This window comes from Syngnathoides biaculeatus, chromosome 9, assembly GCF_019802595.1.
Source record: "Syngnathoides biaculeatus isolate LvHL_M chromosome 9, ASM1980259v1, whole genome shotgun sequence".
Classification (NCBI taxonomy): domain Eukaryota; kingdom Metazoa; phylum Chordata; class Actinopteri; order Syngnathiformes; family Syngnathidae; genus Syngnathoides; species Syngnathoides biaculeatus.
Genome location: NC_084648.1, coordinates 27,773,552 through 27,797,351, shown reverse-complemented (window position 1 = coordinate 27,797,351; position 23,800 = coordinate 27,773,552). Strand labels below are relative to the sequence as shown.

The window sequence follows — 23,800 nt, the reverse complement described above, 5'->3', positions numbered from 1 at the left end:
CGCTGCGAAGCGTGGGCTTTGGCGTTTCCCGACGCGTCGTAGTTGCAAGGGGCGCGGCACCTCTTCGCTTTCGCACCGAAACGGGGATGGAAGTAGTACTAGCCTGTGCCAGCACGGCCGTCGGTGGTGATGGGGCCCCTGCTGGATGCCATCCCCGTGCCCGGAGGCGAGTAACTGCGCGTCGCGGCCACCTTCTCAGGGGAGAAGCGCTGGGTTGCCAGGAAGAAACGATCGGCCTCCTCGGCCAGGGCCCGGGGCTCAGTGTTCACTGAGTGTTCACTGTTAGCGAGCGCCGTCTGAACATGCGGTGGCATATGCCTGAGAAACACTTCCATGAAAATGAAATTGGGCTCTTCCGTCCCCAGCAGGTTTAGCATCATTTCCATGAGTTCGGAAGGTTTGCTGTCCCCCAGTCCATTAATAGCTAACAGACGTCGGGCACACTCCGGCCGTGAAAGCTCAAAAACCTTGAGAAGGTGAGCCTTGATCCCAGCATACTTATCTCGGGCCGGGGGAGAGGTGATGAAGTTCACTGCTCTGGGCGCCGTTGAGCTCCCGAGTGCTGACACAACGTGGTAGTAACGCGTGGAATCATCTGAGATCCCGCGGAGGGCGAACTGAGCCTCCGTCTTTGTGAACCACGCTGCCGCGGGCCTCTCCCGAAACTCCGGCAATTTGAGGATGGCGGTTGCCGTGTTCGTTTCAGTCTCGAAAACGCCGGGACTGACGTCAGGGTCACCAGTGTAGCGCCAGAGAAAAGGAGTCGGAGGCGGAGTGTGGGACACAGGAACAGAACTTGCTTTATTGTTTGACATCAAAACACTACTCGCATAACGGCGGGAACTCTGTTAACCTTTACTCCGGAAGCGCAACAACAAAAACAGTCCGTGCGGAATCCCGCACCCCAAGAGGACCCGCGGGTGAATTATGTAAACACCACAGTGGCAGGAAGACACAAAATGGCCATAATTTTACCTCGTTCTAAACCTCATCTCTGCTTGTGGAGTAAAGATGATCATGAGAAAGAGAGGGGAGCAGTATCAAAGTTTTGCGGTGTCATATGAATTCGTGAATAGTCTGAAGGCAAGTCATACCTCAGTAATTGTCATGATCCATGAGCTGTGCGGGTGCCCGCGCGGCTGCGCTGACTGGGAGGCGCACACCTGCTCCTCATGCGGGCTGATCATCCCCTGTATAGATAGGACCCGGTGACGACTGGTCCTCGGCCAGTTCGTTGAGCTTCATGCCCCGTTCCAGCACTCTCGTTTCCCTGATTGAACCTGTGTGTACCGACCTTCGTCCGTTCTCCGACCAACCCCGTAAGCCTGACTCCTTCGATACTTTCCTGCGTTGTTTGTTTCCCCGTGTACCGACTCCTGCCTGTCCGCTCATCTGTTCTCGTCGCTTGACGTCACAACTACCGCTGCTGCACCGGACTGCCTGCTCGATCCCCGACCTCTGCGTACAATAAACGTGTCTCTTCTTGAACTACCTTGCGTCTTCCGAGTTCCTGCATTTGGGTTCTACCTCTCGTTCCGATGGGTCGTGATAGTAATCAAGAAAAATGTTGAGAACAGACAAATCCTAATTGCTATAGTCACTATAGCAACGAAGATTGTTTAAATGAATCCACTAATCCACTATAGTATATTGGATTTGGTTAAAGAATTTCACTTGTGGTGACTTGAAATCTTGTTTTTAAGTTAAAATTGTTTCAGAGGGTGATGCAGTATAACAAGACTGAAATTTGAATTTGAAATCTGGCATGGGGGAATACTTTAAAAAGAACCAAATTAATTGTCTTTCGAAAGGCCTGTTTACACTGCAATGTTAAAGAATGAAACATGAAAGAAGTTGAAAAGCAATCCTTCGCTAACTTGTGAGAAGTGATTGAGGGAGTTAAGCTCTGGCCACTGAAACCCATAGTGAGGGTTTACTAGCTGCACAGAAATGAGTGGACAGCAGGTGGCTGTAAATATTGAAAAATGATCTGAAGCCTCGTGAATCTTTAAGCGACCGAGAGAATGTGATTGTAGGAGGCCCCGTGCAAAGAATGCATCTGTAAACAAAATAAATCAAGCATTACCTCCATTATTCACGCACGCTGCAGGACTAATGTGCAATGTGCTGCCCTCTCCATGATGTTAGCAGTTGCACTAACTACTCCCATTGTGCAGGGCCAAATTACATTAACTTGAAAGACACTTAAAAGCGTGCAGTGTAGCAGGCTGCTACTCCAGTCCAACAGAGTGAGATGAGGCGTGGCTGTTTAGAGAATAAAAGCAGCAACGTCATCGCGCTGTCATTCATATATGGAAACCTCAGGATAAATTGTTTTTGGGACAGCACACTGTGCTAGTGTGTAGCATCATTGAGGGAAGGGAAAAGAAAAAAAATACTGCTCCTCTCACCTCTCACTTCAGTAGGTCAACAGCATCTTTATTCAAGAAATCAGGTCTCTTAATAATTTACATGGCTTCATGAATATTTCAATCAAAACAAGCCTTATTTCTGTCATGCCTGTAAGACTAAATCTTTAATCGTCAATGGAGGTCTTAAAAACAACATCAGAGAGGTGAAGGCTGTGCGTATGTTTGTGTCCATGGGTCCATGGGTCCATGCTTGAGCTTGTGCTCGTCCATTCTTGGCTCATACAAACTGCTGACCATCCTTTCATATCAAGCATGTTGGTCTTTAGAGTTTGCATGAGCTACAGTCCTTAAATAACATCAGCAGCTATACACTGCTCTAGGCTAGCTGCTGATTAAAGGGGGATATTAGTCCTTGTTTTTAAACTGCCTCATCAGTTGAGAGTGACTTATCTCTCCCTCTTTGGGAAGTGCTGTGAATTAATGTTGCAATGTCGGTTTTGTGGATTAATCAAGTTTACAAAGTGATTTACAGAAGGTGGGAAAGCTTTGACATGGTTGACATTGCTAAGAGCTATAACCATTCATTCATTCATTCAATTTCCATACCGCTGTATTCGCAAGGGTGGCAGGAGTGCTGGAGGTTATCCCAGCTATCTTGGGGCGAGAGGCGGGGTACAGCCTATATCTGGTCTCCATCCAATCGCAGGGCGCATATAAACAAACAACCACGCACATTCACTGCTATGGAAAATTTCAAATCTTCAATTAACCTACCATGCATCTTTTTCAGAATATGGGAGGACACCGGAGTATCCATAGAAATCCCAGGCATAAGCCAGGAGAACAAGTAAACTGGACACAGAATCCCGGGATTTGAAGATGTGAGGCAGATGTGCTAACCAGTCGTTCACCATGCCGCTGACCTATAACCAGTGTTAACTATTTTATTTATTAAAGTGCTGTGGCAACAATCACTGAACTTTTTTGTGAACATACACAGGGAGATTACAATTACTCAATGCATAAAATCAATGGTGAGGTAGAGGTTCTATCTCCCAATCAAGAGGTCCCGGGTTTTATTCTTGTCTCTATGAGTCCTTCTTTGTGGAGTTTACAGCAATATAGTGAAACCCATCATCGTTATTGATGCTGCCTCATCGGTGGGTGAATGAGGAGAGCATTTTGAGTACCCTGAAAGTAGAAAATGCTCAAAAAGTGAAATTGGAGCAAGCCTCAGTGTTGTTAAGGGCACACATAAATGATTAGACAATGTTTCTTCTTGACAAATGACATTTAAATGTTTGCTTTGCTCATCCATTCGACTATCCAACCATTGATCTTTCCATCAGGCCCACAGGGGAGCTCGGACCCATTCCAGCTTACTTTGGGTGAGAGTTGGGTGCACCTGGACTGGTCATCTCCCAATCGCTAGGCTCATATAGACAAAAAAATAATAATAATAATCACACTTTGATTCACACCCTTGGACTCTCCTAAGTGTCCAAAGGTGGTACATAGAGAGGAAACCAGACTAACGGCAGAAAACTCCAACCAGGCAGTAGTGTTCAAAGTAATAGCAGTCCAATGTGACTAACCAGATTAAGCCACGTTTTCAGTATATTTTTTTATTGCTTCATGTCAAAAAAAAGTTACCAGTAGGTGCAGTAGATTCTCAGAAAACCAACAAGACCCAGCATTCATGATATACACACTCTTAAGGCTATGCAAATGGAAAATTTGTTGAAAGGGGTGTGTTCAAAAGCGTACTTTGAACAGCACACTGTGAATAAAAGTTGCATTAGAGAGGGGAAACCTTATGAAGAGCTGCAAAAAATTATAGGCTATTCAAATGATCTCTTATGTCTTAAAACGTAGAGCAAAACCAGAGACACATGGCAGGAAACGGAAGACAGCCATCAAAATGGATCGCAGAATAACCAGAATGGCAAAGGCTCAGCCAACGATCAGCTCCAGGATGGTCAAAGACAGTCTGGAGTTACCTGTAAGTACTGTGACAGTGAGAAGACATCTGTATGAAAGTGATCTATTTACAAGAATCCCCCGCAAAGTCCCTCTGTTAAAAAAAAAAAAAGGCATGTGGAGAAGAGGCTACAATTTGTCAAAGAACACATCAACTGGCCTAAAGAAAAATGGAGGAACATTTTGTGGAGTGACGAGAGTAAAAGTTCTCTTTCTTTCTCTCAGGAGCCGCAGACAGTTTGTGACATGACCCCCAAACGAAAATGGGTGTTTCAACAAGACAATGACCCCAAACACACGAGTAAACATGTAAAGACTTGGTTCCAAACCCATCCATTTTCTTAGCCGCTTATCCTCACGGGGGTTGTGGGAGTTCTGGAGCCTATCTCAGCTGTCAACGAGCAGGAGGCAGGGTAGACCCTGAACTGGTTGCAGGCCAATCGCAGGGCACATCAAGACAAACAGTCGCTCTCACAATCACACCTAGGGGCAATTTAGAGTGTCCAATTAATGTTGCAAGTTTTTGGGATGTGGGCGGAAACCGGAGTGCCCGGAGGAAACCCACGAAGGCACGAGGAGAACATGCAAAATCCACACAGGTGGGTTCGGTATTGAACCTGGGACCTCAGAACTGTGAGGCTAAGGCTTTCTAGCTGGCCCACTGTGCTGCACTGGTTCCAAACCAACAAAGTTTATGTCATGGAGTGGGCAGCCCAATCCCCAGAATTTAATCCAATCGACAATTCATGGGGTGACATAAAAAAAATATGTTTCTGAAGCAAAACTAAGAAATGTAAATGAATGGTGGACTTAATCAGGAATCTTGGAGCAGAATAACAGCTAAAAAGCGGCAAAAGTTGGTTGACTCCATGGCACACAAATGTGAAGCAATTATAAAAAAATGTAGTCCTACAACTAAATACTACGTTTGGTAAATCCTAGAAACAAAAAATGTTTTTACAAAATAGTTTGAGTTTGTAAAATCAACGGCAAAATGCTATTTATTTAACACACCCCTTTCAACAACTTGCCAAATGGTACAGTCTTGAGAGTGTGTCTATCATGACTACTGGATCTTGTTAGTTTTCTGATAATCTAGTGCATTTACTGGGGACTACTTTGACATGTAGCAATAACAAATATAACCCTGAAAACGTGGCTTAATTTGGTTAGTCACATTGGACTGCTATTATTTTGAAAACTACTGTACATGCAGACTCCAGTAGGAGTGCCTAAGAGGGCTAAGATTCAAACCTGAGGCCTCTCAATTGTGAAACATGTGTTCACCATATTCTGCCACCCTGTACTGGACGCCCGTCAATCCCAGGGTATAAAGACAAACCAACATTCATATCTATGTATAATTGAGAGGATTTCATAATTATAACATGCATGTTTTTGGGAGTGTTGGAGAAATCTAGAGTACCCACACACACAAAAAAAAAAACCATGCAAATAATGGAAGAACATCCAAATTCCACAAAAGAAGGTTAGAGCCTAAATTCGAACGTCCAACAAGTGAGGCAGTGCTTGATTTCTTTGAAATTCTTTGAAGGTCTCAGCTGTTCCTGAAACCAAAGATGATTAAAAACAACAAAATTTGAAGTGAATGGAACAAGGCCACACATCCCCATTATCGCTACCTTTCTCAGGAAAGAGTATGAATGCATTTTCACTAACCAGACCATCTGAGTGTAATTGCTGGTAAAATGGCCAAACCATGTACAGGTAAAAAAAAAAAAAAAAATACGGCCATCAAACTGAGATACAAATTTTAGACTAAAAAAACAGAGATGAGACACGCAGCCATCATTGACATGTAAATTCTAATGGAGGGAGATGGCAGATGGAAAGAAGATGGAGTGAAGCGAGAAAAACGGGGGGGGGGGAATCAAAGTGACAGAAAAGCTTTTGAGGTTTGAAGTGCTGCAATCGTCCTCATTGTCATTCAGCTCTAATTGAAATGAATCTGAGGGTATTGAGATTGGCAGATTCTTTGATGAGGCTCAAGATCACTGAAACACGCACGGCACCCGTTTCAGTCGGGGCGTCAAGCTCTGCGCTCCAATGGCAGGCCGTGCTGCTTATCGGGCCTGCGCCATATGAGTGCCGTATGAGTGATGACAGCCAGCAACTAGCTTCCGTTGGGATCTAATCAAATGTGGAGGACCCACGCGGCTGCAGACCGATAGAGAGGCGCACTAACAGAGCTGCTCAAGGGAGACTCATCCATCACGCACAGAGCGCCAGGCTGCCGCTTGCAAAAATGGAGAGCTTGCTGACGGGCTCCTAAGAGAACGTGTGTTTGCTTGAAAACTAGTGCACGAGCTGAGATAGGTGTGTGGCTATCCCCTCTTTAAGATAACCACATTTGATATCTGACAAGTGTTTACACAGTGTTTTGAAGGTAGACGATGACTTCATTGAGGCAGCAACCACTCCCGCACTACTCTCTCCCAGTTGACTGTTTTTCTAATGTCTGTTTTCTCCTAGAACGGTTATGTTAGAAGTCACAAATACAACACAATCATTGGTTCAAAGGACGTCATAACTCAAAGTTTAAATATAGTGTAGCCAGTGAAGTGGAATTGCGCTCAGTCAGACAGCCAATGTTGCTCGGCATCATCACGAGAGCACAATCATCTGTGTGCCGTCGGCCAATCAACACATTGCCATGCGCCATTCACGCCTGCCAGGCTGTTTGAACAGTAAATGGAACGTCATACAGGAAATTATGAGAAAAACAGTTCTACATTGAATATGACAAATATATTTTGAAATTGAATCACTCTGTTAAAAATAAAGAAAATAGGTGCCATTGAATGAGCCCTGTTTAAAAAATCAATGAAAAAAAATTTAAATCATCAGCGATGTTACATGATAGCCTCTGAGCCGTACAAGTAATTATTGTGCCAAATAACTGTCAGAAAATGAAATCCTCAAACCTGCTATGTCACTGTTGTGTTGCTGTTAAGATAGCTGGTTCCAAATTCTCCTTTTGGGATGAACTTTGTTTTTATTAAGTTTTACTGATGTTACAGATAGTTGACATTTTACACTAGAATGACAATGTGATAAAATACCACATTTCCAACATGAATAAATGTTACATTACCCATTTAACAACCATAAACTTGACTAAATTACTCAATGGCCCCATTGTTACAAAACTGTGCCGCTCATTTACATAATAACTGTGCCTACACAGTTTATCTGCCTGTGACTTGGAAGTTACTGTAGTTGAAGATCCAGTGCCCCTTTCAAACCACGGCCAGAGGCAGTCCATCAGACTGTCAAAGACAATAGGTAAGCGGAGCTGCATTTAGTTTTGTTGGTTGCACAGATTAGGATTAGCTAACAGTGTTCGCGTTAATGTGGTGGGGGCGGGCAAGGTATTAGTTTGACAATGTTTGCTGCATGCACCGCACACAAGGGTTTCCACACTGACAGACAAGTTTAATTTAATGGCTTGGTACTGTCACGACCCATTGATACGGAGGGAGGACTCAAACACAGGACTCGCGAGACGCAGAGGTAATTCGGGAAAAATGTTTATTGTTCCAAGGTCGGGGATCGGGCAGGCAGTCAGGTGCAGCAGCGGTAGTCAGGACGTCGGGCATAGAGAGCAGGTCCGTGGGCGTGGGAGTCGGTACACGGGAGATCAATCAAAGAAGGCAGAAGTGTCAAAGGAGTCAGGTTTATGGGGTCAGTCGGAGAACAGGCGGAGGTCGGCACACACGGGTTCACAATCAGAGATTTGGGAGTGCAGGAGCGGGGCATGAGTTGTAACGATCTGGCGAAGGACCAGTCGTCCCCAGGGTCCTATGTATACTGGGTGTCATTAGAGTTCATGAGGCGCAGGTGTGTGTCTACTGATTGCCAGGCCATGCCCAGCCCGGGCTGGAAGCCAGGAGGATGACAGGTACGGCCTCCACTGTTAAAATAACAGTTAAGAATGTGAAAAATGCAATTCTTTTTTTTTTCAGTTTTGTAATGTATTTTGATCATCGAAAGAATTAATTCCATTTCTGTTCTTTCCGAGAGGATGCATAATTTTTAGTGTCGAAGTAAATTCATTTCAGCTTCTCATGGACAGTTAAAATGCATTTGTGTTGTTACAGCCATTGTAGCCTGGCTGTTTCAACATTTAAAAATTACTCCATGTGCATCAAGTAAAGCAAACAGTTTCCGAGAGCAGTGCCTTTGTCCTTAATCAGAACTATGAAAACCCAGTGGTGATGAAACAAAGAGAAATATTCGATTAACATCAAATGGAACATTGAGTTCAAATAAAGGCACGATGTGAATGTGTGTTTCTGTAAACACCTCACCAATGAGGTCAGTACCTAATCACAGCAGAGGTGATATTTTTATCGTTCTATCTTCTGAGTCCGCACGTCTCCAATTACCTCTTTGTTGCTGCGGCTGTCTGAGATCTGTGAGGGCTGCACAATTCAAATCATACCTCCTAAATGTTTCCAGCGCAGGTTAAAAAAAATAACACCTGGACATTCACAACTCATTTTAAGAAGCAAAACTCCAAAATATAATTATGTTTAAAACAAAATCACCTTAAATCCTGTCATTATAAAGATAATATTGCTACATTTTGATTGACACTATCGATTATTATTTGTATTGTGTCTTAAGAGCAGTGTCTAGTCAGTAATTTGAGTAGCTTTTTTAGGTCAATTGCATATGGTTGTGGAATCACAACATCAGAATAAGAATCAGAATCAATCACATTGTTAACCGCCTGACTTGGAAAGTCAAGACTCTCTCCAATTCGATTCTCAAGTTATCACAAATGTTGAGCATCATAGCATGCTTCACTTTGGGTGACATTTGGAACAAAAGTGATAATATAAGGAGTGATGGGTGGAATGCTTTGGGATGAAATTAAAAGAAGAGTTCAAAATAAGAGGTTGAGTTAGGAGTGATGAAATTAATTCAAAGCAGAGAGGCTCAATGATTTTCGTGCCAGGAGAACATTTGACCAACTTTCTCCTTGTGGGTGACACACACATGCATCTGTCCATTTAAAAGTGTGTATGTGTGTGTGTGTGTTTGTGTAGAGCGTGAGAGAGAGAAAGAAAAAGAAAGACAGAGACATGGTCACTGGAGTTTAGCGATTACAGTACGAGGTGAGCCAAACTGACAAGTGTTGACATCCACACAACTTGATTTATTTCTGATTTCAGCCTAATATCCTTTTATAACCCCTTAATACACAAAAATACACATGTACACGTATGTACACACGCACAGTTTGGGTGCAGCTGATTGATATAAAAGGTGTCAGTCGCTCCTACTTTCTGTCAGGCATCTTCCATCTCCTCCTCGACTCACAGACAGGACTTCAACCATCCATAAACACTGACACAAACATACACACATGCAGACACAAAATGGGCCAATGCAAAATATTTATGGGATATTTAGTCCCCATGAAGTATCTCTGACATTAGATGTGTAAAAAAACAGGTGACAAACTCAGGCCAGGGTGCCATATTATGGCCGTCCCCTCATTTTATGTAGCCCACTAAAGCAAATTATGTACTTCATGTTACTTCCCATTTTTTTCTCCCTGTTTGTTCTGATTTTTAAAAAAATGTTCAAATTTGTAAGCTTTCAACAGCAAACAGTCCGACTATAAATTGAACAACATTTGTACGCTTATTTGTACAGAGAATTTGTCGAAAGGCTGGGGGGACAAAGATAAAAGCACTAATTGTAAACAAAATGAGAAGAGTAAATCATTACATATCTACAACAAGGAACCATTAAATATGAATGAATGTTGCATTAGACTGTAGCACTGTATCCTGTGAGGGAAGGACAGGATACGATAAAACAGGACGAAGAAAGGAGAAGAAGCATGTGGGACACATGTTGAGAACCAAGCTATAAAAGTGAAGTGTGGTGGGAGTGACTAAGCGAATGGTAGAAGTCTATACAACGAGAATATAAGTGAGGGTACACAAGCAATTCACATATACACAAGTTATTTGTCGCAATAAGTGTGTGGTCCCTCACTCAGTGAAAGAGCCTGAGGGATGTGTGCCTCCAGGCACATGCAAATGAATTCACACCATTGTACATGCACCAAGACTAACAGAAATGTCCTATGATTGCTGCCCGCAACGGGGCGAGGTACAGCAAAGGACACTACCCAATCAATCGAGGACAGGACCGGGTGCAAGGGTCCACCTGAGACCAATCCAGTGAACACACACACACACATGCACAGAGAAAAATAAAATAATGTCATTAATGTAGTAGAACAGTCGGCGGAATGTGTCTGGTGTTCTATGTGACAGAAGAGTATCCGCCAGGATGAAGGGCAAAATTATTAGAACAGTGGAAAGGCCGGCCATGATGTACGGATGAGAGACAACAGAAACAACAGAAAGCAGAACTTGAGGTAGCAGAAATGAAGATACTGAGGTTCTCGCTTGGTGTGAGCAGGTTGGATAGGATTAGAAATGAGCTCATTCTAGGGACAGCGAAAGTTTAATGTTTTGGAGACGAGTTGAGAGAGAGCAGACTTCGATGGTTTGAACATGTCCAGAGGCGAGAGAGTGAGTATATTGGTATAAGGGTGCTGAGGATGGAGCTGCCAGGCAAAAGAGCGAGAGGAAGACCAAAGAAAAGGTTGATGGATGTTGTGAAGGTGGATATGAGGACAGTGGGTGTTAGAGGGGAGGATGCACGAGATAGGCTTGGATGGAAAAAGATGACACGCTGTGGTGACCCCTAACAGGACAAGCCGAAAGAAAAAGAAGAAGAATGTGGACCTTTATTCCACTGTGTGGCCAGACTGGAGATGTGAAATAAATGTTTTTAGGCAGAGGACTTCCAGCTCTGACTCATGGCATTGTGGTTCACTGTTCTAACTTCTGTGCCAGCAATGTAGGTTCAATTCCCAATCAGTGACAGTCTGCCCTATGACTGAAATGGCAACCAGACCAGGGTGTAATCTGCCTTTTGCCGTAAATCAGATCCAACCTCCTACAACCCTGAACTTGGTATAGAAAAAGGGTGGCTACTAGAGGGCTGCTTGATGAGAAACCTGAATATTCTGGTCTTGTTCTTACCTTACACGCTATCTAAAAATCTAAACGTCCTCCAGTGGATGATGCCCTGACAATCTGGAATATTCCCAATGTGAACACTCGATTCACCCAGGTAGGTGTGAGAGCTGGATTTGGCTGACAGAAAATGCAAAACCTTTTTTTGCAGAAGCAAGAACCATTCAAACCACAATTCTGCACAACAGTATTTTGTGCATTTCCATGTTCATGCATACATAATGCCTCATTGGGGAGGAAACAGGTTGGTCCAAGTCAGAACTTTATTCAGCAAACCATTAAAACATGGTGTCTGCTCATGAAGGAAGTGGACCTTTCCAACATATTCAGCCCTGGCTTGAATGGACTTGGGCTGCTCCTCTCTGACATGCTGGAGACAGGCTGCATCACCAGTCTCACCTTGATTTGATTCTGTTGTTTTTTTAAACTTTAGTTTTTTGGGAGGGGAAGATTATTCACATGTTGAACAGGTTTATTACAGTAAATTAAAACGAGAAAAGTAACTACAACAAAAATTGAAGAAAACAAAAGTAAAATAAAAATGATAAATGAATTAATCAATATTCATAAATGTGTAAGAAATTACAAATTCTTTTAAAAAATGACATAACATTTTATTCTTCCCAAACTAAACCCATTTAACTATAATAATAACATTGTTTTATTTTTGTAATATAGTTTAATACATGAGATTTTGGTATTGATTTTGAAATTATTTATTTTCAGATAAATACATATACAGATACAGAGCCACATTGGATCAGGAAGGAAAGTCTTTTAGGATTTGTAGTTCACATACTTTGTGTCGCCTACCAGTGACACCAATGAGCAGCTTTGACAGAGTCACAATTCACCAGAAAAAGCGGAAGTTTTACCACGAACCTAACATTTACCTCTAGCCATCCATTTTCTTCTGCTTATCTGAGGTCGGGTCGCAGGAGCAGAAGCTTTAGCAAGGAAGCCCAGACTTCGCTCTCCACAGCCACTTCCTCCAGGTCTTCGTAGGGGATCCTGAGGCGTTCCCAGGGAAAGGGAGAGTCATAGTCTCTCCAACGTTTCCTGGGTTGTCCCCAGGGACTCCTCCCAGCAGAACGTGTCAGGAACACCTCACCAAGGAAGTGTCCTGGGCATATCCTAATCAGATGACCAAGCCTCCTCATCGATGCTGAGGAGCAGCAGCTCTACTCTAAGCCCCTCACAGATGACTAAGCCACCCACAGCTCATGACCATCGGTGAGGGTAGGAACGTCAATCAACTGGTCAATGCAGAACATTTCCAATTGACTTAGCTCCTTCTTCACCACAATGGACCAATGCAAATTCCGGATCACTGCAGACGCTGCACTGATCCGCCTGTTGATTTCTCGCTCCATTCTTCCCTCACTCAAGATACAGTGGCTTGTGAAATTATTTGGCCCCCTTGAACTTTTCAACCTTTCGCCACATTTCAGGCTTCAAACAAAGATATAAAATTCTATTTTTTTTTGTCAAGAATCAACAATAAGTGGGACACAATTGTGAAGTGGAATGAAATTTACCGGATATTTCAAACTGTTTTAACAAATAAAAACCTGAAAAGTGGGGCGTGCAATATTATTGGGCTCCCTTGCAGTAATACTTTGTAGCACCACCTTTTGCTGCAATTACAGCTGCAGATCACTTGGGGTATGTCTCTATCAGTTTTGCACATCAAGAGACTGAAATTCTTGCCCATTCTTCCTTGAAGAACAACTCGAGCTCAAAGAGGTTGGATGGAGAGCATTTATGAACAGCAGTCTTCAGTCCTGCCCACAGATTCTCGATTGGATTCAGGTCTGGACTTTGACTTGGCCATTCTAACACCTGGATACATTTATTTGTGAAGCCTTCCATTGTAGATTTAGCTTTATGTTTTGGATCATTGTTCTGTTGGAAGATAAAGCTCTGTGACAGTCTCTGATCTTTTGGAGACTCCAACAGGTTTTCTTCCAGAATGGTCCTGTATTTGGCTCCATTCATCTTCCCATCAATTTTAACCATCTTCCCTGTCCCTGATGAAGAAAAGCAGGCCAGAACCATGAGGCTGCCACCACCATGTTTGTCAGTGGAGATGGTGTGTTCGGGGTGATGATATGTTGCTTTTAAGCCAAACATATTGTTTTGCATTGTGGCCAAAAAGTTCGATTTTGGTTTCATCGGACCAGTGCACCTTCTTCCACATATTTGGTGTGTCTTCCAGGTGGCTTGTGGAACACTTGAAACCAGACCTTTTGCGGATATCTTTTAGAAATGGCTTTATTCTTGCCACTCTCCCGTAACGGCCCAATTTGTGCAGTGTACAACTGATTGTTGTCCACTGGACAGACTCGCCCACCTCAGCTGTAGATCTCTGCAGTTCATCCAGAGTGACCATGGGCCTCTTGGATGCATTTCTGATCAGTCTTCTTCTTGTTTGAGGTGAAGGTTTATAGGGACGGAAGGGGCTTCGTAGATTTGCAGTGGTCTGATACTCCTTCCATTTCAATATGTTTGCTTGCACAGTGCTCCTTGAGATGTTTAAAGCTTGGGAATTTTTTTTATATCCAAATCCGGCCTTAAACTTCTCCACAATATCTTGCACCTGCCTGGTGTGTGTTGGTCTTCATGATGCTCTCTGCACTTTAAACAGAACCCTGATACTATCACAGAGCCGATGCATTTATACGAAGACTTGATTACACACAGGTGGATTGTATTTATTATCATCAGTCAACATTGGATCATTCAGAGATCCTCACTGAACTTCTAGAGTGAGTTTGATGCAGTGAAAGTAAAGGGGCTGAATAATATTACACACCCCGCTTTTCAGGTTTTTATTTTTTTTAAAGTTTAAAATATCCAATAAATTTCATTCCACTTCACGATTGTGTCCCACTTGTTGTTGATTCTTGACAAAAAAAAATAATTTTATATCTTTATGTTTGAAGCCTGAAATGTTGTGAAAGAATACTTTCACAAGGGACTGTATTTGAACTCCTCCACTGAGGGAACAATCTCATTCCTGACTTGGAGAGGGCGCTTCTCCCATTTTATGACTGAAGACCTTGGCCTCAGATTTGGAGATGCTGATTGGACTGGTTCATCTTGTAGTCCATCTTTTGCCTGAGGTTAGTTGGGATAGGCTACAACACTCCTGCAACCCTTGTGAGGATAAGTGGTTTGGAAAATTGATGGATGGATGATTTTTTTTACTGTCGTACCAGAGCTGCAGTGGAGATATATTCCTTGTATGTTGCTACATACGTGACCATTACATTCAAGCTGTTTTTGTTGCTTCGTGTTGCTTATGGAAAACGCTATCTAGCACCTCCATGGAATCTGCATGTCAGTTATTTGTCTTTTGGGGAAAACTCAGAAAAATGGACAACTGCTGGGAGTCTCAAAACCGCCTGTTTCCCGGCCACAAAAGGCAGATCTGAAAGTTGGCAAGATGTTTGTTTCCCTATAGTGGATGATTGAACTACTGCAACAATGGGACATTTTCACAGCACTACTTTAGTAACAATAGGAGAACTGAAAAAGCTTTGTCACTTTAAGCATGGACACATGGATGACAACAACAAAATGCACAACAATGTACCTTCACTGGAGATATGGCAGGTAAAAGCAAGCTAAAAAGGTCATGCTACAGCGTGTCTCATGAATGGTTTTACTTTATATTGCAATGCATCTAATCTCACCGTAAAAGTTGTATTACTGCACTTATCACACTTCAAATTCTGTTAAATCTTTACAGTAATATACCTGTATTTCATTTGTGGATGGCTGGTCATCTGTTAGAAAACTCCATCCATACATTAACCATTCTGCTTATCCTCATTAGGATTGGGGGCATGGGAAAGCCTATCCCAGAGATCTTTGGGTGAGAGGCAGGGTAGACCCTGAACTGGCCAAGCAACCAATTGCAGGGCACATCTGAACAAACCACAATTCAAACTCACAAACACACCTAAGGGCAATTTTGAGTCTCCAGTTAATGTTTTGGGGATGTGGGAGGAAACCCGAGTGTCTGGAGAAAACCCACATAGGCACAGTCCTCAGAACTGTGAGGCTGATGTAGTAACCAGAAATCCACCATTCCACCATCTACCAAAACAAATCTAAAACAGAGATTTTTGAAAAATAAGAAAAATAGCTTTAGAAAGTAATTAAAACAAACTATTAGAAAAAGTGAAAACAAAATAAAAACTAATGTAGTGAAAAAACTATAATAACAGTGAAGCTGAATGGTGGTGAATAACATCCCATATATATATATATATATATATATATATATATATATATTTTTTTTTTTATATATATATATATAAATTCACAGTGATTTAAATTTAAAGTTTAACAAGCTTTGGCACTTTTATCATATGAGTTGGCCCCCAGGATTATCAACGCACACAAATCTTGAATTGGAGTTCAACAATGTGGCAAGGACAATAGGCCAGAAATACCTCAGCGGCTACATTTTCCCCTCATGTTCAATTTGAGTGTCACAGAGCAAGTGTTGCAAGAGGTTTGCATCAGATCGCCACAGATATGCAGCTTTTGGCCAACAGGTCCTTCATCTGATGATAGCAACACAAAACTCAAGTGGAAAGGGAGCAGCCATTTTTATGTTATGGAACAACACTGCCCTCTATTGAGGTTTCATACAAATGCACTCAAATGTATCCAACTAAGAGTTTTATTATTGTATTTGTTTAGGGGGCAGCCCAGTGGTCACAAGAACTCAAATATTTGAACCTGGACCTCATGATTGGGAAGCAAACGTGCTAAATTCTGTTCCACCAAAACAGCATGCATATGTGCTTACATTGTAGTTCACAAGACGTATGATTCTTTTACATAAACCCATCCATCCATTTTCTTTTGGGGAGTGCTGGACCATATCCGAGCTGTCAATGGGCAGAAGGCGGGATACACCCTGAACTTGTTGCCAGCCAATCGCAGAGCACATTGAGACAGACAACAGTCGCACTCACAATCACACCTAGGGGCAATTTAGTGTCCAATTAATGTTGCATATTTTTATGATGTGGGAGGAAACCGGAGTGCCCGGAGAAAACCAAGGCAGGCACCGGGAGAACATGCAAATTCCACAAAGGCGTGGCCGGGATCGAACCCGGGTCCTCAGAACTATGAGGAATGTTGGGAGGAATCCAAAGCACCTGATGACTGTAAACTCCATACAGGAAGGTCTAAGCAGAGATTGGAACCCAGGGACCTCCTGACATGAAGGGAGATATTGTTCTCCATTACTCCACCTTTGATCTGGATCACTCGCTGCATCCTGGATTCAGAAATCAGTGAGAGGAGGTTAAGACATCTTGCTTCTGAACACAGGAGGTTGTCAAAGCTGCCCCTCATCTTTGGCCTTCCCCCTCTCGTGTTCCAGCAAACACATTACGTGCCAGTTTGCACCAGCAGTGGCCACAAAGGAAAACAGCTTGAAAGGTGTAAATTAAACATAGCTGCAGAAGATTGCTAGTGTGAGCAAAAGAGGTCAGCAAGCCCCCTCGGCCTATGTGAATAATTAACGGGCCCAGTGAGAGAAGCCGGTACTAGGCTGGGGTGTTTTGTTACCCCAGCTTCCCTCAGCATGGGTATTCAGCGTTAGATAACCCCTTCTATCTTCATGGCTTATGTGCAGCTACTTGAGTTGATTAAACCATTTGATACCTACCCAAGCCTCTTGCAGCGTTGTAATGATTCCAAAGGGCTGCCTGCACATGTCCTATTAAAAACAGAGACCAAAAGCACTGTCAGCTTGGAAATCTGTACTTCATGTTTTTATCTTGCTTGTCTCCATGAATTGAACCCATTGACCCTGATTTCTGTAAAGAGTTTTATTCAATTATCGTATTTTTGTTTACATTGTTGTAGTTAAAACACATGGGAAGCAAAATTGAAATTGCAGTGAAACAGTTTAGGTTCCAATATATAGTGTGAAATGTTGGTAAGAGATACAAAAGGCTACAGAGAAAACACTGGAATTCACAACTCCATCATATAATAAAATAAAATGGAACAAATGTTTAGCCTACAGAAATGAGAATTTAAAAATAAGATAGGTGATCCATTACAAGTTTAACACTGAAAAAAAAAAACAATAACATTGCACCATAATACATTTGCTTATATGTCCCTCCTGACACCGTTCATAGCTAAGGCAGCACCCGATGTCCCACAAAACTGACAGCTGAATGTATTACTGATGAAAATATTTAAAGTATCTTCGTGGGAGGTACAGGTTTGTGTCATTGCAGCTCACAGGAGAAAGGACGACAAGAAAACTTGAACATACAATTGGTTCAAATTCATTCATTCTCTTCTCAAGAGAATGCAATTCTGGATCTAAAAAATGCGTCGTGAGAAAATTGTATTTTTATGGTGTAATCAATGTGATTTTTAAACTGTTATTAATTAAAATCTTGGAACCACAAAAAAATGTAGGTTTGTGTGTGCTACCTAAGATGTTTGCTCAACGGACACCAGCAAATTTTCAATCATGTTGATGGAAAATAAAAGACATACTGTGTTCCTCTTTTGGATCATTTCTCAATAAATCTCTTTGGATCTTGCGGACATGTGGTTTGTGTCACATTTTAAAAATAATCATCTGGAGGCGCTACAAAAAAAATTATACAAAATTGAAAACTAGTCTGATATTTATTTCATTTTAACCTGTCAACAAGCTACAGCTTGTGAAATGTCCAATGAGATACTGTGAAGATACACACATACATATAAATCGATCCATCCATTTTCTTTTCCACTTATCCTCACGAGGGTCGCGGGCAATGCTGGAGCCTGTCCTAGCTGTCAACGGGCAGGATGCAGGGTACGCCCTAAACTGGTTGCCAGCCAATCGCAGGGCACATCGAGACAAACAGCCGTACTCACAATCACACCTAGGGGCAATTTTTAGTGTCTAATTAATGTTGCATGTTCTGGGGATTTTGGAGGAAACCGGAGTCCCTGGAGAAAACCCACGCAGGCACGGGGAGAACATGCAAACTCCACACAGGCATCTCCAATTTGTGTTGCATATTTTTGGAATGTTGGAGGAAACCGGAGTGCCCGGAGAAAACCCAGGTCAAAGCTTTTTTTTTTTTGTGTGTGTATCAGATGCTCTAAACTGTCATTCAGTGCCTGTGTCACATGGGGCAAAGTAATGCTGTCCAGAAGTCTTCTCTTGTGCCGGTATGGATGTACAATGGTTTCCCATAGCCTGATGTCATCACGTTGTTTTTTTCTTCAGACATCGCCTCAGCTTGAAGCAGCCCAGCAGTGCCTTTTGCCTCAATTCCAGACAAAATTAATGCACAATCAATTGAAATTACGGAATTGGAAACGCTCAACTCATTAGAATTCCCAGCCCTAGTCAGTACATATGACAAGCTTAAGTCTCGTCATACTTCATGTCTGTCCTGCATTTGCACATGGAACTGACAACAGCCTATTTATTTGCCTTGTAAATTTAAAAACACCATTGGGAGTAGTTTGAGACCACAGCTACTACCATAAAAATATTGTGAAACTCTTTTACACTCGCGGTGATTAATGGCAAAAAGGGTTTTCGTAACATACAGGTTTTTAGGCGAAAGCTAAACAGTGATTTGCCTTGAATGTTCCTTGAGTTTTTTATCTACACAGGTGCAATTGCACATCACCTCACACCAAGTCCATATGCACATCCCCACTTAAGTGGGTATCATGAATGTTGATTATGCAGGCCACAGGAAGGATTCAAGTAATTCATCCACGGGTTCCTTCAAGGGCACTATAGAAATCGTGTTATCTTTACAATCAATATTCATTAATTTTAGATAACCCACAGGGAAACATTTAAAAGTGTCTTGGGTTAGGGTTTTAACAATAAATCAGGACTGCATAGTTTGAAAATAAGTTCCTTAAAGCAACCCATTTCACTGTGACGTCAGATTATTTCACTATAACTTCTAGGGTGTAGATTTACTTCTGTATTCACCACCTGATCAAGACTAATTCGGAAATAATAGTGACATTAATGACATCTTACTTTAGGATTTAGCAATATAAAAGCCGAGTATTAGCAATCTTGGTCACATTACACCAAATTAGTGTCTCAGATATTGAAGAAACACTCTTTTTCCTAAAATGAGATATCTGACCAGTAATCCACCTGATCTAAAATAAAGATACTTTTGTGATAGATATAGATTCAGCATTCCACTTATTCTGATAGAGGAAAACAGACAGGAGCAGGCAGCTAACCAAGGTAATAATAAAAAAAAAATTATTCATCCTTATTCTCTAATTATTATATTACTTTGTGCAACATACTCTATTGGCAAATACAGGAAGCCAAAGTAAACATACACCCTAAAATTTAGTCTAGCGGAAATGGACTTGCATCATGTGACAAGGGTCTATTGAACCTGACATACAGGGGAATTATCAGACAGTTCGAGTTCAATCAAAGAAGGAATGCAGAGGTGGGAAGCAATTGAAAATGTAATCATGTCCATTGTGGATAGTGGAGGGGCTCTACATCCACCATCATTCTATCACACCACAAAATAAGTCCATTAAATAAATTAAAAGATGAGAAAACATGCATCATTAAAAGTTGTTTTTACAGTAATAAATAGATGTTCCCTCAAGTTGATGCACACACTCGGTAAGCTTTGCAGTGATTAACTAAATAGTCAAAATATTTCAAGAGTTTGTCTGTGGTTAGTCATGTCACCTCGTGATGGACCCTTACCCTCTTAAATGGTCAGGAAGATGTGATGGAGAGACGTGTTTCATCCTTGGTGTTCCAATTCGTAATGTGCCGTAGCAGTTTCTGTTATCAGACTTTAAATTGTCATCAGTGGACACACCTCTACACATACGCTCACAAACACACTTCATATTCGTATTCCAAGGGGCAGTTGTCTCTTGCGGCGTACCTTCCCCAACCTTTTTATAAAAACACAACCCAAACCACTTGGGCAACTGCCTCCTTATCCCCCTGGGATATGTGACAGTATTAATTCACCTTTTTCTCGTTGTTGAAGGAGCCATTGCATTTGTGTTTACCGTTGGACATGGAGTGGCAGTGTCCATTGACCATGTTGCCCTCCTCCCTGGAAACGCTCCCTACTTGGCTCTTGCCACCAAACTTTGCCCTCAGTAACTGTCCTAAATGTCGCAAGGCAAAGCCAAAGACAAGCAAGGCCGCCCCTACAGTGAAAATGACATCCAGCAAGAAGTACTGGTAGAGGGATATATCATATACAGCAGAGCGCAAGTGGTCTGTGCCATTGTGACGGAGGGTGTAGTTGATCCAGTAGACGGCTCGGGCCACTGGGTGGTCTGGCTGGTCTTTGTGGATAGTAGAGAGAAGGATAGCCCGCTGTCGGTACCTGCAGAGATGTAGCTTTATTTTAGGTACTGTACTACAAAATAATGTAATGCCAAAGGCATCCAGAAGACAGAACAATGCAATAAAGCCACATGCAAAATTTTCTGAGGGAAAAAATTTTTCAAATTCAAGAAATTGGACAAATATGTAGGGTTGGAGATTGGGTACCAAGAATTGATTGAAAGTGTGAGTAATGTTACGATTCTCCTGGAATCATTTACATTTAAATGTAAATGTAAAGCAACAATATATGCTAATTGTTTTTAAAAAGAATACTGCCGTTGTCTTCAAGATAATATCAGTCCAATGTGACTGCTACATGTCATGTTACTAGTCGGTGCAGTAAATTGTCAGAAAACCAACAAGATCTAGCATTCATTTTATACACACTCTTACGCTGTGCAAATGAACAATTTGTTGAAAGTGGTGTGTTAAAAAAATAGCAGTGTGGGATTTAATTGTTGATGTCCTAAATTTTGTGAAAACAGGTGTGAATCAGGTGCCTCCTATTTTAGGATGAACCCAGTACCTGCTGAATATGCATTTCTCTTTGAAAGCCTGAGGAAAATGGATTGTTCAACTCATTGTTCAGAAGAACATGTCATGAGCAAGAATGGAACACGGCCAAGAGTGGCATGGCCCGGCCACCGCTTTGGGCGGTCTCATCTCTGACACTTGTCAACGGTCGCATGAGGCTCCACATCCACATCGCAGTGGCGACAGACTGCCAACGGCGTGGTATCCACCGATCTGCTGGAGAGCCAAGTCCACGTTGCAGTGGCAACTGACCCGCTGCTGCACTACACCCACGTCGCGGTGGCGACAGACTTCCAGATGAACCATGCTCCTGTCCAGATGGCAGTGAAGGCTTGTTGGCTGCCTCACGTTCCTGTCTAGGCAGCCGCGAAGGCTTGTCGTCCGCCTCACGTTCCCTGTCCAGGCGGTGGCGGAGGCTCGTCATCCGCCTCACTCACGTTCCTGTCCAGGCAGCCGTGAAGGCTCGTTGTCCGCCTCACGTTCCTGTCCAGGTGGCGGCAAAGGCTTGTCAGCTGTCTCACATTCCTGTCCAGGCAGCGGCAAAGGGTTGTCGACCGTCTCACGTTCCTGTCCAGGCGGTGGCAAAGGCTTGTCGGCCTCCTCACGTTCCCATACAGGCGGCAGTGAAGGCTCGTTGGCTGCCTCAGGTTCCTGTGACCCGTCCATGTCCACCTCCATTCCTGTCTTGGCGGCGACACGTATACTACAATCTCACGTTCCTGTCTCGAGGGCGGCAGGTATATAACCACCTACCGCTCCTAGCTCAATGGCGATGAGCCTGTGGCCGCCTAACGCTCCTGTCTCGACGGCGACCGGCCCGTGCTCGCCTTCCACTCATGTCTCGAAGGAGACCGAGCTGCTGCCGATCCACGTCCATGCCTCAACAGCGACCGATCCTCGGTCACCTGATGCTCACGCTTCTGTCTCAACGACAACCAGCACGTGCCCTCCTCACGCCCCTCTCTACGGCAGTCGGCTCCCTCTCCAGCTTTGATGGCGATTGATCCTCAGCCACCTGACGCTCACGCTCCTGTCTCGACGACGACCGGCATGTGCCCTCCTCACGCCCCTGTCTCGACGGCGGCCGCCTCCCTCTCCTGGTTCGATGGCGATTGATCCTCGACCACCTAATGACCATGATTCAAGAGCGACCAATCCCCGGCCGCCTCCCGACCTAGCCTCGGCGGCAACCGATCCTCGGCAGTCTCACGACCAAGCCTCAGCGGCAGCCGATCCAGGGCCGCCTCTCAACCACGTCCTGGGAGGTCTTCGTCCGGAGCCATTGATGGCTCCTGTCTGGTTCCTGCTTCGCCTTTGGGTTCATCCTCGAGGACATCTACCCGAATCGCCCCGTCGGGACCCTGGTGCTTGGCGTCCTGGCTGTATGTCTGACCTGCTTGGCCAGATGCCTCGCTTTGGGTGGCCTGGATGGCCACCAGACAGACAGGGGTTGGGAAGATTGTGCCCTTTGCTGGGCCCCCTTTTACCCTCCCCTGGTCATGTTTTTTGTTTTGTTGTGTTTGGGATCCGCGCCTTAACGGGAGGGTTCTGTCATGAGCAAGAATGGACTACGGCCAAGAGGGGCGAGGCCTGGCCACCGCTTTGGGCGGTCTCATCTCTGACACCTGTCAACCGTCACAGCTGTTTTGCAAGAACCACTGTGATTAGGCAAAGTATTTCAGTTTGAGTTTTGTCACTGCCATTGGCCAGTTCGTTGAGTATGCTTTACCGCATATTGCGGGAGTCCTGCATTTGGGTCCGCCCCTGCACTGCTGGTTCTTGACAGAACAGGATACTTTGATTCCCAGTTTGATTGGAGAGGGGAAACCTTATATAGTGGTGCAAAAAAATACAGTTTGTGCAGGTAAAATGTAAATCTCTAATGCCTTATAATGGAGAGCAAAACCAGAAACACGTGGCAGGAAATGGAAAACAACCATCAAAACGTATCCTAGATTAACCAGAATGGCAAAGACTAAACCAACTAAACTAAACAGTCCGGAGTTACCTCTAATTACTGTGACAGTGTGAAGACGCCTGTGTGAAGCTAATCTATTTACAAGAATCCCCTCAAAGTCCGTCTGTTTAAAAAAAAGCCATATACAGAAAGGGCTACAATTTGCCCAAGAACACATCAACTGGGCTAAAGAAAAATGGAGGAACATTTTGTGGACTGACGACAGTAAAATAGTTTGTTTTGGGTCCAGGGACTGTCGACAATTTGTGAGACGACCCCTGAACTCTGACTTCAAGCAACAACACACAATGAAGACGGTAAAGTATGTTGATGTAAGCATCAAACATGGGCATGTTGTTGGGCGTATTTATCATATATCAGGGATGATGGATTGGTTTGCATATGTCAAAATACTTGAAGTCATGTTGTCTTATCCTGGAGGACATGCCCTTAAAATGGG

General features: G+C 43.3%; 1 protein-coding gene across 4 annotated transcripts in view; it reads right to left on the bottom strand.

Moving 5' to 3' along the window:
- Positions 1–17,294: 17,294 nt before the first annotated feature.
- ugt8 (UDP glycosyltransferase 8) overlaps positions 17,295–23,800 on the bottom strand; it is a 31,662-nt gene continuing 25,156 nt past the window's right edge. For 3 of the 4 annotated variants that reach the window (XM_061829167.1, XM_061829168.1, XM_061829169.1), the window contains exon 6: positions 19,717–20,847. In XM_061829167.1, the coding sequence (XP_061685151.1) occupies positions 20,472–20,847 (376 nt within the window). In that variant the 3' untranslated portion in view covers positions 19,717–20,471. Of the gene's footprint in view, positions 18,757–19,716; positions 20,848–23,800 lie in introns of those variants that run through there. The other variant, XR_009796327.1, reaches the window with a different exon arrangement.